The sequence below is a fragment of the Alexandromys fortis genome, unplaced genomic scaffold (genome assembly GCF_014885135.2).
Source record: "Alexandromys fortis isolate MF-2015 unplaced genomic scaffold, M_Fortis_MF-2015_v1.1 scaffold_134, whole genome shotgun sequence".
Lineage (NCBI taxonomy): Eukaryota > Metazoa > Chordata > Mammalia > Rodentia > Cricetidae > Alexandromys > Alexandromys fortis.
Window position 1 is genome coordinate 4,805,938 of NW_026068007.1, and position 25,626 is coordinate 4,831,563.

At 44.7% G+C, this 25,626-nt stretch overlaps 2 protein-coding genes and 1 long non-coding RNA gene across 7 annotated transcripts in view; 1 reads left to right on the forward strand and 2 right to left on the reverse strand.

Moving 5' to 3' along the window:
* LOC126513326 (uncharacterized) overlaps positions 1-16,595 on the forward strand; it is a 77,069-nt gene extending 60,474 nt beyond the window's left edge. Inside the window, exon 3 of the long non-coding RNA XR_007595298.1 lies at positions 16,458-16,595. This is a non-coding gene — a long non-coding RNA (uncharacterized lncRNA). The remainder of the gene's footprint in view (positions 1-16,457) is intronic.
* On the reverse strand, positions 352-7,794 carry LOC126513324 (UL16-binding protein 1-like). 4 transcript variants are annotated; one of them, XM_050161637.1, is made up of 5 exons: positions 7,693-7,794; positions 7,261-7,393; positions 4,883-5,131; positions 4,269-4,535; positions 3,283-3,761 (listed from the first exon to the last, which is right to left on the reverse strand). In XM_050161637.1, exons 2-5 carry the CDS (start codon positions 7,349-7,351, stop codon positions 3,421-3,423), a joined length of 948 nt encoding a protein of 315 aa, XP_050017594.1. In that variant the 5' UTR covers positions 7,352-7,393; positions 7,693-7,794; the 3' UTR covers positions 3,283-3,420. The 4 variants fall into 4 exon arrangements, with proteins under 4 accessions (XP_050017596.1, XP_050017594.1, XP_050017595.1 ...); XM_050161639.1 differs by lacking the exons at positions 7,261-7,393; positions 7,693-7,794 and adding an exon at positions 352-2,586 and having other exon boundaries at positions 3,633-3,761; positions 4,883-5,527; XM_050161638.1 differs by lacking the exon at positions 7,693-7,794 and having other exon boundaries at positions 7,261-7,476.
* Positions 16,596-16,790: 195 nt separating the features above from the next.
* Positions 16,791-24,963, reverse strand: LOC126513325 (retinoic acid early transcript 1E-like). Of its 2 annotated transcripts, none has more exons than XM_050161640.1 (7): positions 24,826-24,963; positions 24,275-24,411; positions 22,187-22,444; positions 21,659-21,925; positions 20,907-21,044; positions 17,384-17,488; positions 16,791-16,913 (listed from the first exon to the last, which is right to left on the reverse strand). In XM_050161640.1, exons 2-7 carry the CDS (start codon positions 24,366-24,368, stop codon positions 16,873-16,875), a joined length of 903 nt encoding a protein of 300 aa, XP_050017597.1. In that variant the 5' UTR covers positions 24,369-24,411; positions 24,826-24,963; the 3' UTR covers positions 16,791-16,872. The 2 variants fall into 2 exon arrangements, with proteins under 2 accessions (XP_050017597.1, XP_050017598.1); XM_050161641.1 differs by lacking the exon at positions 24,826-24,963 and adding an exon at positions 24,726-24,750.
* Positions 24,964-25,626: the final 663 nt, after the last annotated feature.

Here is a 25,626-nt window from a genome sequence, read left to right on the forward strand (position 1 = left end):
CAGCCACTAGAGAGTTCATACCTCTACCAATGCTCAGACCAAAGGGGCAATCTTGTCCTCAGGTTGCATCCTCAGACTGCTAAGACTGACTGTCTCAGACCGTACTGTTCTTCAGACTGTACTGAGCTCCTATCTCTTCGCAACTTCTATTCTTTTCCCCACCCTATCATGTCACTCTTTTCTTCACTTCCCAAGAGCTGGGATTAAAGGCATGTGATCCCAAGTTCTGGGGTCAACTTTGTGGGAGCCCTGTTTCTTTTTTAGACAGATTCAATCTTGTGTAGCCCAGGGTGGCCTTGAACTAACAGAGATCTGAAGGACGCTTAAAAGAAATCCCACACTAGCTCAGAGTTGAGAATAATAGACAGTTATTTATTTGGGAGTACAGTCACAAATCAGAATTGTCTGCTGGAATGGAGAATAGAAACCAAATACCAAGCTGGAAAAGACAGCGCTTGCAAGCTTTACATTGCCTTTTATAGTATAAGAGTCCACTCCCCAGTACGGCTACTGGCTGTAGGATTTTCCTACAGCAGAGATCCCTCTGCCTCTGTCTTTCATCTCCTGGGATTAAAGGTGTGTGCCAACACTCCTTGGACTCTATTGGCTTAGTTCTGCACTATGATCCCCAGGTATACTTTATTTGTTGAACCACACACAATATCAATATACTCAACCACCATTTAAAACCCCCAAAAAGTAAAAGGGGTTTGACAAGTCTGTAAAAGACCTGTCAACATCAGTATACAAAGAACAAAAGAGTATTACAACATGACAAAGAACAAAAGAGTATTACAACATGACAAAGAACAAAAGAATATTACAATTACTTTACCACAAATGAAATATACATTGTCACAAAACTTGAAAAGTAAAATAAAATTATGACAAGATGATTCTTTGAAAAATTTTAGGAAAGATTACACAATACAGTGGTGTGGGAGAATGGTCTGTATTCTGTCAATTATTATTTTAAATAAATGTTGATTGGCCAGTAGCCAGGCAGGAAGTATAGGTAGGTCAATGAGAACAGGAGAATTCTGGGAAGGAGGAAGTCCATGCCTCTGCAGTCCTGACCCGACCACAGAAGAAGCAAGATGTGACTGCCCTGCTGAATAAGGTATTGAGCCTCATGGCTAACACAAATAAGAATAATGGGCTAATAATAAGCTATAACTTTAAGAGTTAAGAAGTATGAGGTAATGGTCCAATCAGTTTATAACTAATGTAGATCTCTGCGTGATTTCTTTGGGACTTAACAACTGTGGGAACTGGGCAGGACAGAAACCCTGACAACAATGCAGCCATGCACACATTTGTAGAAACATGAACATCTGTAAAACAATCATAAGAAGAAAGCTCATAAGCATCTGAGCAGAAAGATGGCATTTTAAAGATGCCAAGTCAGCAATCAGATGGCTTCCAGTAATGAAAATAAAGGACAGACATTACCAGTGACTTCTACTAAACAACTAGTCCTCAATTTCTCTATCCCAGGATTAGTTTGTTACAGGTTTCCTTTAGTGATACCTGAGATATCTGAGTATGGCCAGTCTACTTAATGCCACTATAGTTACAAAATTAATTAGGGAGAAATAGTGCATCTTACATTAGTAATACTTTAGTAGCACACCATAAGAGCTCAAAACCCAAGAATCAGTCAGGTGTGGTGCACACACCTTTAAGCACAATGCTGGGGATGTAGGAACAGGTGGATCTCTGAGTTCCAGGACAGCCTGGTCTACAGAGTGAGTTCCATTCCATGTTGTGCTATATAGTTAGGTTCTAACTCAAAAAAATATATATATTGTTTTCAACAGTGAATTCTCCATACTTTAAAGTTCTTACGTTGTCACTGTGTGTATGTGTAATGTGTGTGTGAGTGCTAGTGAACTTGTGCAAAGTGTCCCTGTGCAGTCAGAGAAAACTAGTGTGAGTTCACTTTCCTTCCATCCTGGGTCTGGATGTGCAGAAGAAGCTTCTCTGAGCATGGTGGAGAGAAACACTGACCCAGACCTACACCAAGACGATGTGGACCCGGCAGCACCAGCTCCCAGGACCTTCTTCCTTTCACTGCCAGATTGTCACTGCAGAAGCAGCCAGCCTGTCAGACTGAGCAGCTTCTGGGTTCTCTGTCCCCAGTGTGCATGTGGCCATTTCTGGACCTAGTGCATGTCACAGAAACTAACATATAATAGTAATAATATCTTAAGATATTATCTTTTAATTTATGAAGTATTCCTTTGTATCATATATACTTAAATACTGATATGATACACAGGAGTAAAAACTACACATACCCACTAAGGAGATCTGGTTACCCTGTTTCCTATGCTAGGAATGGGTACATAACCATAGTCTTTTCCAGATCTCTAGTTCAAGTAGTTCCATGTTAAGGGCAAATCCCACCAGGGAGCACCAGGCAAACAGCACAAGGTCATAAGAAAGGACGTAAACGAAGACAACAGAGTAAAAGACCATGAAATGCTGTGTTCGCAGAATTCTGATTCATCTGGTTGAGACTGATGGAAAGGGATAGTGTCTGAACCAGATGAACCCTTATGACTTCTCTGGAGCATCTTCAACCTGTAGAAAGGAAACACGTCTTTTGAAGGGTCTGAGGAGAGTCTGGGTCAGTTCTCCTGGGTGCCCTGTACCAGTCATCACCACCCCACAGCCACCCTCACTGAGGGTCATTCAGTCCCCTACTCTATCATCCTATCCTGGATCCCGTACTGTCTTCCTCCTTCTTTCCATGTCCCAGAGCCCCAGGCCCTGCTGCAGACCTGGAGATCAGAATAAAGTGGTGATGACTAGCTCTGCTTCCTGACTCAGGGCCTGATGGGAGGGGCTGGAGGAGTAGGGGGAGCCCTATCCAGCTTTCTTCTCAATAATTTTTCAGCCTTGGCATGACACATACAGGTGTGGATGTGACTGTCTCTGCCTCTTGTCCATCTACACAGCCTAGATTGGAGAGGTCGACCCCATCAGCATCCCAGTTTCTCCTGTCTCCATTGGGGATACTGCCCCAAGGGTTCTGGAGGCTGCTGCTGCTTGATTCAATTCTATTTAGTGTGTTTGAATGTGAGCCTGCATGTCTGTATGTGCACTGTGTGAATACCTGGGTTCTGTGAGGAAGAAGAAAGGGCAGGTTCTCCTGGACCTAGAGTCATGAACTACTTTGTGGGTTCTGTGAATAGAACTCTGATCTGATGCATGAGGAGCAGGTGGTTTTTTGTCACTGGGCCATCTCTTTCTTTATATCTTCTTTATCTTTGTCTGTAGAATGGAATGCTCTTCCCTCCACACCCTAAGCGGAACTAGCATGTTCTTCAGTGTTCCTGCTGTGTGCACATCTGCATCATGGAACCCTCCTGATTAGGAACCTGCTCTGATCAGACACTTTGCTGTGTTCCCTCCTCATTCCCAACTGGTCTGTGACATGATTCCTGTCCTGCGAAGACTGAACATGCACAAGTTATTACTGGCAGGTGACATGGATGCCAGATCTCTTGCCTCCTTTCTCAATAAGATGCTACAGTTAAGAGAAATGAGCAGGACCTCAGGAATTGCGTCTTCCTTACTCCTCACCCACCTGAGTCTTATCCCACTCCCAACACTGCCCTCAGTACCTGTTAATTCCAAGGCTCCTGAGAGAATATTCAGGAGCAAGCACATGAGAATTACCAGCAGGACAGAGATGTTGGTCTTTATGGCCATGGAGAAAGGCTGGACGGCAACTGGAGAAGCAGTTGGCGAGGCTGAAGTGGAAGCACAGTGGAGTCTTTGACCAGATCTCAAAACTTTAGCTTCTTTGTGCTCAGGCAATTCAGCAACACACAGAATTTTATCCCTATGGCTACTCAACAATGGTTTAGGTGGGTCCTGATTAGGAAGGGAGGGGAGGATGTCCCCTGAGCTCAAAGACTCATGGAACTGTGGTAGAGGAATGTGATGGGCCTCATCATTCCTCTGGCAGGAGCGGCACTCACCTGTGATGATGGTGCCAGGGAAGAAGAAAGATCAAGTGGGATGAAAAGCAACAGTGAGCCTAGAATAGGGAAAAGGTCAGGAAACACAAGGATGCTCAGACTGTGATGCTTAATGAGAACCAAAGTGAAGGAATAATTAATGAGATAGAAGAGGGTGAGAAATAAGAGCAATGATGGAAAAATGGCCATTAACTCAAGAACTCATAGTGATTATTAAACACACACACACACATCTCATATGCAAAGAGCTTCCTCCTCCCCTTTTTTGTCAGTTACCTGTAGGCTCCAGCTTTTTTCCCCAGTGCAACTTCAACTCCTCAAGCCCGGACCTGCAGTCTCCCTGCAAGGTCATTTTTAAGAAGCTAGTTACATCCTTGTTTTCCTCCAATATCTCTTTCATCCAGCTGGATCCAGGATCAACTTCTGTACATTTTCCAGTTTTTGAGTCAACACGCAACATTTTGTGTCCGTTGAGGTAAAAGTCAGAGAATTCGTTGAAATGTCCATCTACTTCATGCCAACAACACATCTTGGTCTGCATATCTGTGCCCAATGGAAAGAGATCAGCCTCTGCCCTTGATGAATCCTGTCTGTCTACCCAGGATCCTCGCTTTCCATCCTCTGACCTTGCTCTACCCTCCACATTTTAGCCTTGCTGCTGGACCACTTAGATGGGAGGGACCACCAATGATTCATTTTCTTTTTATCCACAAAACAATGAATGTTCCTAACCTGTCAAAAATCAGGAATTTTTTCCTTCAGGGAGCCATCTAATATGTTCTTTTATTTAGTTTGCAGTAGTGGGAATTGAACCTAGGCATCACGCATGCTGGGCAATCCCTCTATCACTGAGTTATATCCCCATTCCTATGGGGTTATTTGAAACTTACCTCTGGATGCATGAGTCTTCATGTCAAGTGCTAGGTTTTTGAACAAGTCAATTCCATCTTTCAGAGCATCACCCTGCTTTTCACAGAACTGTGTGACATTCAGCCTGTTCCCCAGAGCACCAATGGCATGGCAGTTGTTACCTTCGTAGGAAAGAAAAGTCTCTTCATTCAGTTGGCATTGGACTTTGTGCCACCATAATCCAGACCCTGTCTTGCCAACAGTGAAGTTGTAGCAAAGAGAAGCAGCATCTGTGAAGGAAACATGCAGTGAGGTTAGGGATGTGGAACAGGGGCTCAGGGACAGTCTCTGCCTGTGTAAGAAGAAAGTCTTTTTGAGTAATGTCATTTAAAAAAAAGAAAGAGAGGAAGAAAGAAAGGAAAAATTAACACTTGAACATCTTTGCTGATTAGCTCAACTGTTGGTTTGATCCAGCCTAGACTCACCTAAGAAGGGAGTGTGTATTGAGAGACTGTTTATACTGTTAATGATGTAGGAATGGCCAAACACTGTGGGTGTTACCATTCCCAGGGCATGGTCTTTAATCCCAGAGGGTTATAAGACAGGAGGGAAGACCTGAGCTCAGGGTCTCATTCTGCAGTCAGTCTTCAGTGACACTGAGGACAGGATTATCCAGCAAGGTAGAGGTAAGAACTCTCTAGTGGTTGGTTGCTTTTCTTTTCTGATCTTCAGCTTGAAACCCATTATATGTCTCTGGGATTTTATTATTGTGCTACAGAAGTCAAATAAATCAGTCTCTCCCTTACATTGCTTTTGGCAGAGTGTTTATCACAGCAATAGAATGATAATAGAACAAAACACTGGCAGATCCCTGGGCATAATGTAGTGCTCCAGGGATGGCTTCCTGGACCTGGTCAGAGGATCCCCACACTACGGGACAAAGAAAATCTAGGCTGGTCAAATCTGGCAGCAGAAGAGTGGGGATCAACAATCTCAGAGAAGTGCATGTGCCAGAGTGGATGGAACAGCAAACATCTCCAGGGGAAGAGTGCAGAGTCCATGCTGTCTGTGGATGCTGGAGCATCGCTGCTGAGAAGCACAGTGAGAAGGAGCAGGGAGAAGGGCACTAGTGCTGCTGGAAGCACAGGAATGATGATGATGGCTCAAGGCTAGGGGTGGTGTTAGGAAACTGTGGGGATGAGACATGGATGTGCCCTAATCTGGGGACAGAGGACACATCTGCTGTCCCATTCATCAGCGTGTTCCCTTCTGCTGCTGTCACACGGAATGCAGACCTGAGTATTTGATGTGGGACAGATATAGTGAGGCTGCCTGGTAGAAGCTATTTAGTGCCTGCCATTTACAGAAAACAAAAAACAAACAAACAAACAAAAAACTTCCTTCTCCTTCCTAAATGAACACCACTATCTGATGCCATCTCCCCAGGAGGTAGATTATGCTGGTTTAAGAGCAAGGACAGAAGCTTTTGAAATCTCCCACCCAGGACCATTACCAGAGTTCTCCACAGTGGCAGGCACTGCTTAGCTGAGAGAAGCTCATATCGCCACCTCGTGGAAGAGAAGGAAGAGCACTTTCGGGCTGTGAACTGTGAAGAGAACTTTCCTTATCTGAAAGGGAGCCTAGCGAATCTGGTGGCTTAGTATACACACGGGAGTAGAAGCTGAGTTTGGTGGGGCAGATCTGCGATTCCGGAATTTGGAAGACCGATGAGAGAGAGAGAGAGAGAGAGAGAGAGAGAGAGAGAGAGAGAAGGGATTATTGCAGATTCTATAGCGTGTGCTTTGATGTGAAATCCTGTCTTAAAACGAAACAAGAGAAAACAAAAAAGGAAGTAAAGTACGAACGTGTGTGGTTGTGGCTGCCTTCTCCTTGGAAACGTCAGTTGCGATCTTCTAGAGAATAGCGTGGGGGGAGGGGGGTGGGGGGGCGGGGAGAGAAAGCTCAGGCACAAATGGGTCCAGGCAAGGTGGAGGGCTTGTGAGGAATCCCCGGGAAGGCAGTCTTCAGAGCACAAACTGCCTTAGGTCCAGGGCAGCTGTCTGAGATCGCCTCCCGGAGGGCTCCACACTGGCGACTGGGCTTAGGCTCCGATGAGTGGTGCTGAGGGCGTCACTAGCTACTCCCCTCTGCTGCTGTGCGCTCCTCTTTCATGCACCTGCTTCGGGCCCTGCAGCTGTAACTTTCCCCTAACTTGGTCAATCCACTGAAGAGAAAGCCGCCGGAGGGACACGGTGATGACCAAGGCGCCCATACTTAAATCCCTGTGATAGTGATGAGAGAGAAGCCCAGGAGCTTCCCTTGAGAAGACTTTGATCTTCCTGCCCCATGCTCCTTCCCCCCCCCTCCTCCTTAGTGCTCCCCTCCCCCACTCCCATTCATTTCTGTCCCGGTAACTCACGGTGCTGCACAGATGATCCCGGACAGCTCAGTAGAACGAAAAGGCGCAGAACTAGGGAAAGATTGCGTCCGGTGGCTGCAGCCTTTGCCATGGTTCCTTCCTGAGGTGCGGCACCGGACTGGTGTGACTAGAGCTGCGGAGAGAATGGGGAGTCCTCAGTACCGCCCCGCAGAGGACCTCACGTGGAGATTCACCAAAGACCGGGCAACAGGGCTGTGAATTTAGTCCTTCTGTGCGCCAGCCATGCCGGTTCCCAGTCTTCATCTTTTCCTGCATCTCTTCAGGGTTCCATCAGGGCCCTGTGGCTGGTCCTCCCTCCCAGCAGATCGCGGTTCCCCTTGCACTCAGGCGCAGGGAGCGTTCTTGTGAATGGATAGGCGAGGACACTGTGGTCCCGGGCTCCCACTCCTGCTATCCCTTCCCCTCACTCACCCGCAGCTGCACCCTCGGGGGCCGTGGGCAAACAGAATCAGGAAAGACAGAGACTGAATAAAGCCTTGCTTTCAGCAACTCGTGTCTTCAGCTGGTTCTCCGACAAAAGTTAGGCAGATATTTACCCGCCCCTCCCCTGCGGTGAGGTTTCCACGCCCACAGCAACAAAGTGTCTTTTGGTCCTTCCAGTAAGTGGCACTGTAGCTTTAACAGTTTCCCCTGCTTCTCTAGATTCACACTCTCTCTGTCTCTCTCTAGACCATTCCTCTGGGTTCCCTGGGACCTCCAGCCTGCTCTTTCTCACTTCCTCTTTCTCAAGTTTCTCCCCCATTCCAGACTCATTTGCCCCTCTGGGTTCCTTGCCCATCACCCCCTCAAGGTCTTTGCACCCTCGAGTTCCTGTGCCCCTGCTTCTCAAGGTGGCCTTTCCCCTAACCCCCTCTTGCCACTCTCCCTTCCCCCTCCATTTCCTTCCTTACCCTCTCTCCCTGTTGGAGACAGTAGCTGTCTTGTGGGGAAGGAAGTCTGAGCTTTCCTCCTTACCTCCGTGACCTTCAGGAGAGTTCTGCAGTTAAAAATCTTCTCCCAATTAAAAGCAGCATCTGGGGTCTGGAGAGAGGACTCAGAGGGTGAGAGTACCAGGTGCTGTTTGGGGGCCCAAGGCTCAGACAGCAGCTCATAGCCTGGAGAACTGGGGTTCCAGGAGATCCTACATGGGCACTGCACACACATGGGCCATAGAGGCACACACACACACACACATAAAGCGCTTATACACATGAGATAAAAATGATTTTCCCCCATGTTTTAGAAAAGGTTTTTATATATGAAAAGTCCAGAACTTTGGTAGAAAAATTTTTAATTTCCTGTCACCATTTTTTAGTGTTTTTTTTTTTTTAGGTGAACCCTTTGCTCCTATGCTTGTAAAGGTGTGTGTGTGTGTGTGTGTGTGTGTGTGTGTGTGGTAGTAGTAGCTACTGTACATACAGGATTGACCTTGGCTGTGAATTCACAGGTTCCATCCATCTTACTTTAGCACAATGTCTTTCACTGGCCTTAGCTCTCTGAGTTGGCTATGGTGTCTGGTCAGTGAATCCCAGAAAGCTCACATCTCCCCAGACCTTATCTAAAATAGCTTTGAATTCATTCATTCATTCATAAAAGTTAAATACAGTTATCTAATGGGGAGTAAATGTAGGGAGAAACCCGGATATAAAAGAAGGTCCAGGAGACAGGAGAGAGGGAATAAGGCAGAGATGAAGAAGGACAGCAGAACATGAATATATGAGAAGGGAACGGGAGTTACTGGGAGAGGAGGGTACAGTAGGGCAGGGTGGGGAGGCTGTAGTGGTATCTGTAGAGCAATGTGTGTTTTTATGTCAGTGTTGCCTCCATGCTGTGTTTACTCTATAGTAGGCACTGTAAGTTAAAACACAGAGGACAAAACTGTAAGGGGTTTTGACAGTGATCAACATTGTCAGCCTGACTGGCTTAGCAGATATGGAGAACGAATGGGATGTTCTGTGTCTGTGGGAGTGTTTCCAGAGGGAGCACTGAATCACAGCAAGACCCTTCATCAGTGGGGTGATCCAGCCCAGGTCACCATAAAGAGGAAGTGTCTCTATTCCTGCTAAAACCACAGGTATTCTTAGTGACAAAGCCATGGAATCTATACCTGTAGCTGCCAGCTTTCACTGCCAGATTGTCACTGCCGAGGCACCCAGCCTGCTGGACTGAGCAGTACTGAGTTCTCTGACTCACCAATGTTCCCAGTGCAATCTGAAGTGCCACGAAGGAAATGGCTCTGGGTGGAGTTCATGGCAGTGTCTGATTGGAGAAGCACCTTCCTTGGGCAGGAGCCAGCCTGACCCACCTGCAACAGGGGAAATAGACTCCATTTCATTGTGTTCCCTGGCATAGTCCTGGGGCCTAGGAGAGAGCAGCCTGTGGTCCCAGGCTATCAGAAGGCCCATCAGGCCTCAGGCAGATATGATGAGGTGAGCTCTTTCCCACTAGGCTGTTACTTGAAAAGATCACAGTCAGACAAGATGTCCAGAAGTGAGACAAATCCAGAAGGGACATGGTGGTCATACATGTTGGGAGCTGCCTAGCAGGGAAAGACAAGGACTGACAGAACATCTCCAATTCCCCTGAGGGGTTGTAGGAATCTTACCCTAGAAGAAGTGAAGGGGGTTTCCCCTCTCCCTCAGCAAGCATCTCCGACTCAGGAGCATCCTCATTTCCTGGACTGCAGGGCACAATGGGCACAAACACCAGGAACTCCCCATATCATCCCCGCTGGCCCAGGAGGCACAGGCGGCACAGGACCATTCCTGGTTGTTTAGCACACAGCTTTGGCATCACTTGGAGAGAGTGCTCAGGGAAATGGGTACCAGTACTGGAAAACAGGATGCTACCTAATCTGGCGTCAGATGAGTACAGAGGCCAAATGTGGTCTCCAGTTGTCCCCTAATCCCTTGAGCTGCTTTCACACTGAAGCTGGGATAGAGTGTTTGATGTAGATAGGGAGTGACTTGCCGAGTTGTCAGTATTATTATGTGCTCTGTAAATAAAAGCTATGCGATGCCTGCTGAAATGAACCCCATTATCTGCTACTGTCTGCCCAGGAGTTAGCCTAGGGGGGCCTGGAAGGCTAGGGCAGAAGCTTGCTTATGCCCCACTGGGAACATTGTATGTGTTTAAACTTTGTCCAGTGTCCCCTACTTTAGGTTCTATGGGTGAGAGTGCATGGATTTCTTGGGTGTGTCCTCAGGCAGGGGCATGCAGTGCCAGCTGGTTGAGGAGGTGATAATCACCTTTCTGGGTGGGAGGGTGGGGGAAGGGGATGTAAGGATGGTGAACTCGGTGCTGGTTCAGTGTATGAAGTAGTCAGTGAAGCTGTGTGTGGTGACCTCTGCCCTCACCTCTGAGAAGGCTGATGGAGGGAAGTGGCAACCTGGTTTATACAGTGAGAAAAAATGAGGAGAAGGAGGAGAAAACTGGGGTGATGTGACTCCTGTCTCTGGGACATCTATGGGCTTAGAGATTTAGTGACTTCTGGTGAGCCACAGTGAACTTCTGTTTCCTCTACTGCGGTCTCGTCATCCTGTTGTATTTGTTCTGAAACCTCCCAGCTTTTCTGAAAGCCTCTGAGAGAAAGAGTGTTGGGTGAGGTAGAGAATAAACCCCAGGGTCTAGACTGTATGCTTATCCAGAAGGAGCCTGAAAGGATGGGGGATAGGGCTTGAGACCCAGGATCATCAGCTCAGATAAGATCACCCTTCCTCCCTGATGCTGTGCCCTTCTTTCCCCTCAAGTCTTGTTGAATCCGTCAAACTCATGGGAGCTTGAGCCAGTGGGAACAGAGCCAGGATGAAATTAGTGAACGTGTTCACTGTGGCCCAGGCCATGGGTTCCCTTCTCTAAACCCAGCCTTAGATGTGAAGAGCACTGTAGTAGACGCCAGCTTCCTGTTGATGACAGTCATGAAAATTTCAGAATTAGGGCTGTGACCTCAGGAAGTTTGGGGTTTGTCTTTCACATCTCTTCCCTTTTTTCTTAGAGGTTTTGTGGTTACATCAGCTTCCAGAAGAGTCTTAAGGAAGCTCAGGTCCTTCCTCTGTCACAGACCATGACCCTCAGGGAGAAGCTGAGCAGCCTGGGCTCCAGGGTTCTGGTGTCCCCAGGCCTCTCACTCCTTGTAGTCCCTTCCCACACAAATCCACTGCAGCATTGGAGAACCAAGGCAGCTGAAGCTAAAATAGACAGGAATAATGGGCTAATATAAGATGTAAGAAAGAGTTAATAATAGCCCTGAACTAATAGGCCAATCAGTTTATAATTAATGTAGCCCTCTGTATATTTATTTGGGGCTAAACAGCTGTGGGACTGCATGGGACAGATACCCCAGTCAACACCCCAATGCTCTATTCTCTCCCCTTTACACATCCTTACCTTCTCTTGACCTTGGGCAGAGTGTGGTACTGGCTCCTGGACTGTTCTTTACCTTACCTTCATCCCTGCCTTGATTCCCTGTCTAGGGCCTTACCCTGTTAACTCTCTCCTCTTTCTCAAACCTCAGCTCCACCACACCTCCCTGTGCCTTATATTTTTTCTGCCCCTCCCCCTTACCTTGCTACACTCTCTACTCCAACCCCAGCAACACCCTTTTCAGCATCTAATGTGATGATCATGTGGTTTTCCACTTCAGTTTATTAATATGGTGGATTACATTGATAGATTTTTGTGTGTTGAACCATCCTTGCATCTCTGGGATAAAGCCTACTTAACTAGAGTGGATTATTATTTTTTTTATGTGTTCTTGGACTGAGTTTGCCAGTATTTTATTGAGTATTTTTGTGTCAATGTTCATGAGGGAGAGTGGTCTGTAATTTTCTTTGTTGCATTTTAGTGTGGTTTGGGTGTCAGGGTAATTGTGGCCTCATAAAAAAGAATTTGGCAATGTTCCTTCTGTTTCTATTGTGTGGAACAATTTAAGGAGTGTTGGTATTAGTTCTTCTTTGAAATTCTGATAGGATTCTGTGCTGAAACCAGCTGTCCCTGGGCTTTTGTCGTTGTTGTTGTTGTTGTTGGGAGGTTTTTTAACAACTGCTTCTATTTCCTTAGGAGTTATAGGTCTATTTAAATTGTCTGTCTGTTCTTGATTTAATTTTGATATGTGGTACCTATCAAAAAATTGTCTGTTTCTTTCACTAGCTGTTTTTATGGAAGCAAGAACAGTGAATTATGAAGGTAATTTAAAGAAAGCATCCCTGACTCCCAAACATGTACCAATTAAAAATAACAATAATGATAATAATATGATGTAATGATGATGAATGTCTGAGAAAGAATTTCTATTATTCCACAAAATAGAAACAAAAGGATCATTGCCCACTTTATTTTATTCTGGTACTCAAACCACATAAAGACCCAGCAAAGAAAATCACAGACTAATGACCCTTATGAACATAGATGCAAAAATACCCAATAAAATATCTGCAAACTGAATTTAAGAACACAATAAAAATATCATCCACCACAGTCAAGTAGGCTTCATCTTAAGATGCAGGAATGGTTCAATATACAAAAATAAACAAACACAATCCACTGTATAAACAAAGTGAAAATAAAATGTTATGTGATTCATCATGTCATTAGATGTAGAAAAAGCCTTTGACAAAATCCAGCACCCCTTCATGATAAAAGTCCTGGACAGTTTAGAAATACGAGGGAGTTAGCTAAAGATAATAATAGCAATATATGGCATACCTATTGCCAACATCAAATTAATGGAGAGGAACTCAAAGCAATTCCCCTAAAATCAGGAACAAGATAAGGCTGTTCGCTCACTAAATGCCTATTCAATATAGTATTCGAAGTCTTAGCTAGAACAATAGGACAATCAAAGGAGATCAATGGGAAACAAATTGGAGAAAAAGAAGTCAAAGTATCATTATTTGCAGTTGATGTGATATTATACATAAGTGACTCTAAAAGTTCTATCAGAGAATTCATACAGTTGATAAACACTTTCAGCAAAGTAGCTGGATACAAAATTAACTCACAAAAACCAGTAAACCTCTTAAATAAAACTGACAAACAGACTCAGAAAGAAAGCAATGAAACAACAGCTTTCACAAAGCCTCAAATAATATAAATTATCTTGGTTAACTCTAATAAAGCAAATGAAAGACTGAAGATAGAAGAACAGGGACTACATGGGTCTGCAGGCCTGCATCAGGTCCTTTACGTATACACTATAGCTTTTAGCTTAGCATTTTTATGGGAATCCGGACTGTGAGAATGAGTGGGTCTCTGACTCTTATACCTGCTCTTAAAACTCTTCCTCCTGTTGAATTGCTGTGTCCAACTTCACTATGATGTTTTTTGCTTCATCTTTTATATTGTATTTTGTCATGTTTAATTACTATCTCTTAGAAGCCTGTTCTTTTGAAAAGTAGGGGAGGAACTAGGAGAGGTAGAGAGAGGGGAACCTAAAATCAGAGGAAAGTGTGTGAGAAGAGAATTTCTTTTCAATATGAGGAAAAAAGAAGAAAACACTTTAAAGGGAATGTTAAACCTCTTTGCTAAGCTTCTCTGTGCTGCTTGCCTTCTATACTAGTACCTGGCTATCTCTCTCTAATAATCGTTGTGTGACAAGAATTTTCCAGGGGAGATCACATATGCATACAAGCATGTGAGCACACACAGACACACACACACATACACACACTTGCCTGTTGTTCCAATGATCCATGACAATCTATACTACCGAAGCATCTATGCTTAGTTAAGGGATTGTGTATGAAAGTTCCTAATCGGAGAATCATGAATCAGAAGCAAACTCATGACACAGGACAACAGAGGAACATGTATCTTTTTTATTTTAATTTTTGAAATTGGTGTAAATGTCTGTAAGTCTGTGTATGAGTATGTCCCCATGCATGTGGGCACCCGCTGAGGTCAGAGCCTCATAACCCTTAGAAATAGAGTTGTAGGCAGTTGTGTTTTTGTTGCCCAGGGTGCTGGGAACTCTGTGTCCATGGAAGAGCAGCAAGAACTCTTGACCACTGATCCAACTCTTGCTCCTAACTCGCACCATCCAAAGTGGCTCTTGGCATTGTATTGAACCCTGGGACATGGTTATGGGAAATCAGTGACCACAGAGCCTCAGGGGACTCTCTCTCCTACTAGGTAGGCAGGACCTTAGGGAGACAGGTCCAGTATGCATAGAGGAGTCTCAGAAAGAATTCGTGACAGTGGCATAGTTGGTGTGTCACGTGGAGAGTCGGGGCTTCCATAGTAGGAAGAGACAATTGTCTGACACAGCCTTCCTTGGACAGTATACTTAAAAAAACCCTTCCTGTGGCTGTGGCTGGGTAAAGGTGGCACAGTCAGGCAGTGGAGGCACACACCTTTAATCCCAGCACATGAGAAGCAGAGGCAGAAAGATCTCTGTGAGTTCGAAGCCACCCAGGTATACAGGGTGAGTTCCAGGACAGCAAGGGCTATTATACAAAGAAACTCTGTCTTAAAAAAGCAAAATAAATAAATAAATAAAAAACCTGTGTACCATGTGTCATAGATTAGGTCCTAACTAATCTGCCACCTCAGCCTAACTCATGTCCCCCATGGGTTATGTGACAAAGAATCCACTGGACAGCAGAGGAGAGAGGAGTGGGTCACAAACTTTAGTCCTCATGTCACCTCCAGGTCACCAGAAGCCACAGCAGCACAGGACTCACTGTTGACTCTGGTGCTGTGGGGGGGATGGGCACCAACATTGTGATATTGCATATGGTTTAATCTGGGGTCAGAAGAATTGGTCAGAGGCTAATTCTGGTCTCCTGCTCATTGATTCAATATTTGATATAAAGGCAGCTATTGTATGGCTTGTCAATTTGGAAATATTTAGTGCCTGACATTTACAGAAAAACTGATTGCTGCCTAAATGAATACCATTATCTGATGCTGCCTGCCCAGGAGGTGGACTAGATGGGCCTGGGGTGCAAGGGCAGAAGCTTCCATGTGCTCCTACTCCGCACCATTTAACTGACCCCCACAGTGGAAATGGAGCGCCACCCTCTGCTTTGGGCTGTGTGGTGAGAAGGGGTGGGTTTACTGGAGGAGAGTATCCTCAGTCAAGGGTATGTGAGTGGTGACAGCTAGTGAAGAAGGGGCATGTATGTGATATGTGTGTGTAGTTTACGGAATGGCTGGAGATATATACACATATACATATATACACATATACATATATACATATATACATGTGTGTGCATGTATGTGATGTGTGTGTCCATGTATGTGATGTATGTATGTAGGTCATGAAATGGTCATAGAAGCTTCACTCAGCACAGAGGTAGAGATTGGTTCAGATGCAGTTGTCCAGATAAGCATTAAGGAGCCAGCTGGAGAGCCGCAGACTAACAGGGCTTAGCCAGGTTCAGGGTTCAATGGAGCTGCAGGGGGTGAAGTCAGGACCATGGGATGGGGAAGGGGGGGGAGGGACACAGGATGACTAGACTACATGGGTAGGAACAGAAGCATGTGACAGCTGAAGCACAGGGGACAATCAGTTCTCTGCTTGTTGGTCTCTTGATACAGCATGGGAATCGGTGGTGAGATTGCTGGTAGGTATCACCACGATAGTGCCAGGTGTTCTCCTCTTTGTGGGTCCAGGTTAGGTGTTGTTCCTCCTTCAGTTTGGGATATTTGAAAATATATCAGGTCTGATTATTCAGATGTTGTCTTATTTAGAGTTTCTATTGCTGTGATGAGACACTTGATGAAAAGTGTGTTGCAAAGGAAAGAGTTTGTTTAGTTTGCACTTTAATATTATAGTCCATCAGTGAAGGAAACTAGAATAGAAACTCAAAGAGGGTGGAAACCTGGAGGCAGGGCTGATGCACAAGCCATGGAAGAGTGCAGCACTGACTTGCTCTTCAAGACATGTTCTGTAGCTTTCTTATAGAGCCCAGGGCCACCCACCCAGGGATGGGTCCAACCACAATGGGCTGGGCCCTCCACCATCAACCACTATTTAGGAAAGCACCTAAAGCTGGATCATATAGACACATTTTCTCAACTGAGTTTCCCTTCTTTCAAATAACTCTAGCTTATGTCAAGTTGACATAAAGCTATCCAATACAGATATGGTTTTGATATGTCCTCACTCTCATGTGTCTAATTGATTTTGATATGTCTATCAGTGATGTCTTTCCATTTTTAGGAATAAGGTATTTATCTACCTTTTCTTGTAGGTGGTGCCAGACAGAAGCCTTGTCTATGTGCACTGGAGATGCCCGGGCATCAACTTGTTGCTTATTAATGAAGCCACCTTGAGAAAGACACAACCTGAAAACCATCATTTTACACAATAAGGAGTATCCTAGAGCAGGGTACAGCCTGATCTCCCCAAGGTCATAGTCTAAGAATGAGAAATGAAACAGTAACAAAGGAAGATGGAGTTGCTGGTGACAATGACCTGTTCCATCTTAATGAGGTGATAGAGGAGTCATGGAGACAGTCAACTTTAATATTTCACACCATGTTTATTCAGAAGTGAAATGGCAGATTAACAACACCATCAGAAGGTTTTGTTTTCTGGCTGTGATGTAGAGAGATGCGGACTATTCCAGAGATGTACCAGAGGCAGCTGTTGACAACGACTGCAGATCAGATTACAGAAGAAGCTGAGGAGCAGCATGGAGAAACACCTAGTGATGAAAAAGGGGTGTCAGTTACAGTGGGCTCCTGCACACCTGCATCCTACCCTACTTCATCTCAGGAGGACACTTCTCCCCACTTCACAGACTGTACAGCTCAGCTTCCCAGGGGATTTTTTTCTTTTTCGTTTGGATGTATTTATTTCAAACCTTTCTGCCATTTTGTCTTTCAAATGAAAATGACATTTTGAAATATATTTAAAAAGAGACTGAATAAAACCAAAACAAGTAGGAGGTCAGGCAGATATCTATATTTTTGGTTCTCCAGGCCTTTTACTTTACTTTTAATGTGCTTTTGTGGTTCTTTTGAGACTAGGTTTTATTTGTGGCCCGAGCTTGCTTGGAACTTCCTGTGTACCACAGACTCTTGCTTACCTTAGCTTCTCAAGGCCTGTTCTGACAAGTATGTGCAACCATACCCCAGGTTCACAGTTCATAAAAATGTTATCTTCAATACTTACCTTCCAGAGGACACATCACATTCATGCAGATGGTTTCCTCAGGGTAAGGCTCACCCACTGCACTTGGGGTGTGCTGACCCCTGCGAGTTCCACGAATGCAGGAGACTTGGCGGCATAATCATAGAGGAACAAATAAAAAAATGATCTTAAAATAATTACACCTACTCAAAAATGAAAAAAAGCAAAATAAAACACAGATCTTTGTATTAATTGATATTAAATGTAAATCTTTCACACTAAGCATGTTTATTGGAAATACTTTGGAATAATAAATGAAAATCAGAGTCTTACCCATCTTCACCACACTTCTCTGTGCTTGCTCTAGACTGCATATGGCAAAATCTAACCGTGATGGTGCTGAGGATAAGCTTTGCTTTTGTAAACAGCTCATTTCAATTCCAAAATCACCAATATTAGCATCGTAGATTCATGTACACTGAGTCTAGCAAAGAACATTTATCAAATTAGATGCCTACTTGCTTTGTTTGACAGGATCTCACCTTGTAGTCTAGGCTTGCCTTGAACTTGGTGATCCTTTTGTCTCAGCCTCCTGAGTGCTGGAAGTAGAGGTATGTACTACTGTGTCACCTCTTAAATAACCTTTGTCTATTCTGTTTTTTTTTCTCTTAAACACTATCATAAACCTATATCTACTAATGCACAGAGTATGACACAGGCTTAATATTTGGTGCTCTTCTACAATAAGCTTTTTATCTGGATATAAATCCATGCAATAATAATGATGGTGGTGGTTATAACAAATGATAATAATAGTTCCTCATTTTCCTTTTTCTTACTTTGTGATTAGGTTTCCTTCTGTAGCTTGTACTGGCTTCAAACTTGTTATATAGTCAAAAATGGCCTTTTATTACTATCCCTCCTGTCTCTACTTCCTGAGTGCTGAGATTCTAGCTACACCCCTATGTCCATCAGACATTATACTAGAAATTTAAAACAAATTGCACTAATAACATTGGCTAAAATGATATTTTCAATGAGCAAGGAACAGAGTCTTTTAAGTCTTTAAATGACTATCATGAGGCATAAATGCCAAGTTCCAAGTAGTTTACATTCTGAAAAGTTTTATGTGTCCTCCTCTCAGGCCTCACTTCTGCTACTCACATGTCCATGTTCTTAGGTAAAGAAAACTGAACTTGAAATGCTGAGAGCAAAATAGGTAAACTGAGTCAATAAATGTCTTTATTACACACTTCTTGCACGTCTGTCTTCTTACTGGACAGAACTGTGGCATACTGTCCCTGTTGTCACTCTAGTGTGCCATAGCACACTTCAACTTGCGGCCACTCCTTGTCCTAGGGCAGTGAGAAGGCCCTGTGGCTAAAGAGCTGATGGTACAAACATGGTAACCTGAGCTGAATCTCTGGGACAGCAAGTAGAGATGGAAGAACTGACTCCACAAATCTTGTTTTTATACTGTGATGTGATTACACTCAAAACACAAGAAGTTTCTAGAACAATTGTTGGGGACCAGCCTCGACAAAAACGCCTCTTAGCAGGGTAGGGATGTGTGGATTTAGAAATATTAGTAAAGAATACAAAGCCACATGTGAAAATAACAAAACAGAAAAACATAGAAAAGTATCTGGAGGGAGTTCTAGTGAATACTGAAATAGCCCACGTCTAATTTCCAATCGCTTAAAATATCCCTGACCCCAAACATCAGAAATATGACAAAAAACTGCATTAACATGATACAAAGAAATGAACAGACCAGTTGAAGGTTGCAGGCTACATCCATAGTTAAACATGTTGTCTTGTTGCTAGAACAAAACAAGTCACACACCCTAGACGAAAATATTCTGTAGGCACACCACTCCCTGAGTAGAATCCAATTTTATCTCCTTAAGGGAACTGGAACTTAGTTGGATCCTTAGACTTTTGTTTAAGATAGAAATATATGTATTTCTCTATTCTTGAAATACAAGGGCTAGATATTAGCCACAGTTGACAATAACCTTGAGATTGAACTCAACAATAACCTTGAGATTGAACTCAACAATAACCTTGAGATTGAGCTAAACTCTCTGATCCAAATCTAGGTGGGACGTTTGTTTGCGGTAGAATCACAATCACCTTGAAGGAATAGGGGTAAGTTCCAACTTTCTGACCTTTGGTCAATGTGGAAATAGGCTCACATTTTGGGGCCTCCACAAGCAACTGCAATCCCCAGGACACATACTGGGAAAGGATTTCATGCCTTCTATGTGGGTCGCTTCTTGAGTCTAAGATGTGATGGGCCTTACCAGGTCTGCCTCTCACCTTCTGCAGTATTTAATTTTTCATAGTGATAAGGACCCTAATAACAACTGGGTCAATGACTTTGCAGTGATGAATATTTTCTTCTATGAAAACTGAGTGGTATTTGGAAACTGTGTAGGCTCTTGAGGCTGTGATTCTGATCTTGGGGCAGCACTTTACTTCTGTCTGTAGATATATCACACTTCACTTTCTGCTATGCTGGAGCCAGCGCACACTCGTGTGCAGGCTAATTCACATGTCGCTTCAGTCTGTTGTTTAAATTGTGGTTTTTAGTGAGTTAGCATAATTGGCTTGTGGTTTCTGCACATCAGTATCAACTCCATACAAAAAAGAGTGTTCATGTAGATTAGTCCCACTAAATCTCAATAAATACATTCCCAACTCACAATCCGTTTAGAAAATGTGAAAAACCACTCAGCTGCATCTATCATGGAGGGACATGAGACAAACAGAGTAAAATGGGGAGTCCTAATGATTGTGAGAAATACCTTTGCAAATGCTTTTGATATTAGTACGTAGTAAGGGTTCAAGCAAGGGTCATGCTAAGAGCTCATATACTTGAGGCATTTGGAAGCTTGCTTAATTTTTTTTTTTTTTTTTGACATGCCTGGTGTCTGAGCGGAAGATCATATGTTGAACTGACTGGCAACTAGACTGTCATAAAGTTAGATCTTTGCTATCAAGGTTAGTCTATCTGGGCATGGTGGCTCACACAATTAACTACAGCACTCAGAGGCAAACACAGGCAGAGTTCTGTGAGTCTACACAGTAAGTTCCAGGCCAGCAGGGACTACTGCTTTTTATGTATCAGGTTTTTACAGCGAGTCTAGTAACGCTGTTTCTCATGCTCTAGCGAAGAAACAGAAGGCAACAGACATCTCCTATAGCATTAAGCCTTGCTGCCCTGTTTCATGTCACCCTTAGAGAGCAAACAGCTTTTAATCAAAGCGGGAACTTGGTTGCGTCATGAGCAAATAACACTCTAGTGAAGTTATCTATATCTTGGACCTTGTCCAACCTGAGGAGGCCACTCCTGCTACATCCCTCCTCTGGCTGCAGAGTTCTGCCCCCTATGCTGGCCCCATCTGTCTCAACCGCCATTCCCAGCCCAACTGAGAAGAACCTATGACAAGAATAGGACTCATTTTAGTGGTGATGTGCTTGAGGGAAGCCGCGAGGACTCCTTTCCCAAAACTCCAGACGAACCCCATAGCATGCACAGCCCTGCCCAGCTGTTCCTTACCTATTGCATTCCGGAAAATGACAACAACAACACCGATAAGAAAAAGGATTATGATTGCGAAGACTACAGTGATGATTGCTTTCATATCCCAAGATTTTGGTGACATCTGTACAGTATCCAAAGTCTTTACCGTTGGTCCTGAAAGTATTTTGGATGAACATAAAAATACGCCCTTATTAGCATCTACTACCCTCCAGAAGCCCATGGGGCTCATATGTGACAATTATTTTACATGAAATGGAGTTGTATATACCTTACCCACAGGAGCTTATTTTGCTATAAAGGGAGGCAAATGACCATCCATTATCTTTAATGTGACATATTTACTAGGTTTAGAACATTGGCACAGTTAGTAGCATTTAATTGTTTCTGGTAAGTGTTATACAGCCTCCTTAAGATGTGTCCCCAGAGCTGGCCAAAAGGCTGCTATAGAAGAAAGCCATGAAATATTACAAATTGCATATAGACTTGGGGAGTTAATAGGAGACCATTTGGTTTCTGGTCCATTGGTTAATGAAGAACCAGAAATATAAAGAGGTGAGATAAGGAAAGAGGATGGTGAGAAATCCATATGCTCCTTAGTGGCTCTCCAGATGGGAAGAGAACCAAGAAATCAACCAGTTTATCAAATTTACCATTATCCATACATGCTAACAACATTCAGAGAAGCCATTAAACCTTTAAAGACAGTTCCCACACCTTCCCCCCAGCCTGCTGAGGCTACCCTTGAGGTAAGCCAGTTAACTACGTACTTGAAATATCTGTCCAGTGCTTTAAGAATTCATTGAGCCAATGACTACAGTCTCCCATGGAAAACTTCTTGAGATCTTTCTCTAGTTCCTTGTCATTTTCCAATTTAGTTTTAACACCTCTTGCTTCAGGATTAAGCTCTATCCAAGTCATGCTGTTTGGATCAAATAAGACTAAATTTTGTTTATTAAGGTTGAACAGCAAGGAGGCACCAGTGTTCTGTTCTATTTCACGTTGACAGCACATGTTGACTTGCAATTCAGGATGATCTGAAAATACACACACAGTTAGCATCTTGCACTCTTGATAGAGCCATCACCTCCCTAAAGGTCAACCCTTCCTTTGTAGGCCTAGGGACTGGGACAGTTTCTTGTCCTGTGTGCCCTTCACTACTCACAGCCGCAGGTACTTCCATGTTGGGCTGACACTTAGCTCTTACACGATAGACCTGAAGTGCCCTTCCCACCTGTGCTCTTCCCTTCGTCACTCAAGCTGACTATCTTGACCTCTGTGCCCCGTTCCATACCTACCCTTGGTATTTTTTGTCTTTGGTCTGATGTGTAATAGCCTCTTCCTGAACTCTTGTCCCATTTCTTTAACCGTTTGAGTCACATCTTCCCATACTTTGGTGGAATTTCCTTCTCCAATGCTACTCACAAGTTCAGCTTTGTTGGCATTTTTGTACTCAAATAAAAGCTTTTCATCCAATGAGCAGGATACGTTAAGCCATGACTTTCCAGGTTCATAGGAAGCCTCAACAGTGAATTTGAAGCAAAGACTGTGCTTATCTGTGAGAAAAACATGTAGATGAGGCCCAAACAAGAAGGAGCAAAGAATCATTATCTGTGATCCCTAGACTCCTTCAAGAAGGTCTGATTAAGAGGGGATGGGAAGGGGGGGAGAGAAGCCTCCATCTTAGATGTCCATCAATTTTAACATCTTTAGTCTTGGAATCTTGGAGGCTCACAGACATCAGGGAGCCTGTAGGAGTCTGACCTAGTTCTTCTGCATGTATGTTATGGCCGCATAGCTTGGTGTTCTTGTGATATTCCTAACAGTGGGAGTGGGGATGTATCTGACTCTTTTCTCTGCTTGTGGCACCTTTTTTCTCCTGCTGGGTTGCTTTGTCCAGCCTTGATGTCATGATATGTACCTGGGCTTACTGTGCTTGTTATGCCATGTTGGACTGATGACCCTGGAAAGCCTTCTCTAAGGAGAGTCAGAGGGAGTGTGAATCTGGGGGAGAGGGAATTTGAGGAGGAGAAACTGAAGGAGGGGAGGGAGAAAAACTACTGTTGGGACATATGAGAGAAAAATAATAATAATAAAGCTGAAGGAAGGCAGGGAGGGAGGGAGCTACTTTTATTCTCTTCCTACAAACGCTATGTAAAAAGAATAGGCAGGGTGATCAGACTGAGGCTGCTGGGGGAAAGAAGGGTAGAGTCAGGGAGATGCGAGCTAGCCTCTTGGGGAACAAGTCTACTAGAGGACAGATAAAGCCACAAGCCATGCGGCAACATGTAGATTAATAGAAATGGGTTGATTTAAATGTAAGAGCTAGCTAGTAATAAGACTGAGCTATCAGCCAAGCATTTATAAATAATACTAAGTCTCTGTGTGGTAATTTGGAATCAGCTACTGGAACAGGGAGCAGGTGCTCAAGAGAGAAAAAAACCCATCCTTTTTCACCAAACATGGGAAGATTACCCAGGGAGAAGGGCCCCAGCCTTTGCAGAAGTTCATTCATGGCAAGTGCTTACTGCTAGGAGCTGGTGTTACTGAGAAGGGATGCTAGTAAACACAGAGCAGAAAAATCTTAGCACAGTAGACCTAGCTGGGGTGAGCAGCAGCGAACAGCATGGAGGGACCATGGTCCACATGATTAGTGTGGTGAATGCCATCTGGGGCCTGGCACCAAGTTCATGACTGACAGAACAAAGAAATCCCAGAGGAAAACAGACATCCAGTCAGAATGCACGAAGATACATGATCAGCCAGGAAACCGGATGTTGCCATTCATGAGAAAGCTGGGATCCCCGGTTAGTGAGTTTTACTGGGTGTGGTGGAACATTCTTTACACGCTGAACCTGCTCAGACTGGCAGGCAGGTTCACTCACTGATTTCCAGGTCATCCTTGCTTAGGGTTAGAAAGTGGAATCGGCCTCTGAACAAACAGACAAACAAAGGGGCAGAAGGGGCAGTGTGTGGATACGGATAGTGAGACCTTAGGTGTTCTGATCTGTTGTTAATGTTCAAGGGCAAAGAGCCCAGGGAATGCCTGAGGGATTGTAAGGAATGGAGAAGATAGTTCATAGAGTACTCAGAGCCTGGGTGCAGGAGACTGTCCTTGCTAACTTCCTAGAGCGATCACAAGGTGTGCCCGTCACTGCCAGTCACAGCTCTCTGTTTAGTGATTTCTATCTGCCTTCTTGACCTCCCATTTCCTCTAGCTCCTGTGTCCCAATCTGCAGTAACTGATTTCTGTTACTCGTGGGCTCCTCCACATATCTTAGACTGACTGAAGAGGGCCAGGAGCAGTTCCACAGGGAAGACTTGCATTCCTTGCCGCCACCCTAACTCCCAGTGCCCCTTCCCCCAGTCAAATCCCAGGAACTCACCTGACAGGAGAGGTGTGCCTTGATGGCTCAGCCGGAAGAGGAGACAAAAAATCAGAGCATAATGACTGAGATTGTTTACTGCAGTCCAGGCCATGGATCCTTATTCCATTCCAGGCTGACAGCAGTCATGGTTTGAGCTTCGGAGAGAGGAAAGGAAGCGTAAGTAATTTGTACAGATGCCTGCAGATTTCTCCAGAAACCTGGCTGTGAGTTCAAGCATTACCTCTTTGTCATGCCTGCTGTATCAGTGCCCTAGCCCCACCTTTTCCTCGAACTCCTGGGGGGAGGGGGGAGGCACTCCAGGGTCCCTGGGGCTCTGCTTGCTTCTTTGTGGAACTCGGTGATTCTTTTCTATCCAATACCATCAGTGAACAGAGGTCGTGACTATGAGCTGACTGGCACCGGTCCCCATGTCCTCCCAGGCCCCGAGAAGTCCCTTCCCAGAACTTACCTGCACCAGCTCCGAATTGAACAGAGGTCGTGACTATGAGCTGACTGGCACCGGTCCCCATGTCCTCCCAGGCCCCGAGAAGTCCCTTCCCAGAACTTACCTGCACCAGCTCCGAATCGTCACCAGCGGGAGTGGAAGACTAAAGCTGGTGCGGTGGCTACAGCCATTTTATAGCCCTCAGAATGCTCCAGTCTGGGCAGAGTTTTTGAAGCTCCTCCCCCAACCTGTATATTCTTCCCCGTCAGAAGAAAGACAAGTCCTACTTGTTTATTATTTCTATTTTTAGAGTGCCTAGGTCTCCTCCCAGATTCTGGCCTCTCTGAAATCGACACGCAGGCACATACTGTAAGCACCTCTCTGCACTTCCAGTAACTCCGAAGTCTAAGACCTTCAGGAAGTGTGTGGAGTGCAGAGGTTTCCTTGCGCACCATTCCTCAGGTCCCTGGGCTCGGAACCTGCCGACTATGGTGGGCTGCCTGCCAGCGCCCCCAGGGATCCGCCTATCTCCTTCTCCAGCACTCATTTCCAAGTGCACAGCACCTACCTGGTGGCTTATAATTTAACTTTTGGATCATGAGTTCTGGGGACCAAGCTCAGGCCCTCATGCTTGCAAGGCAAACACTTCAATAACTAAGCTGTCGGCACCCCAGCCTAGAGCGTCTTCTTAAGATTTCCTCTTCAGTGATTTTTAAAACCATAGTGTCCTTCCAGCTATTCATGCATCCACTCAGCTAACAGTTCAATGCCGGTTAAACAACCTCAAGTGAGTGTTTGAGGCTAGTGTGGTGTTGAGTAGGAGTGAAACAATCACACCTACAGACTGAGTCTGAGAAGTCTCGGGTTTGGTGGGGGGCCTTGTTGTATGGTTTTTCTCATCACCATTCAGGGATTTTCAATCCTA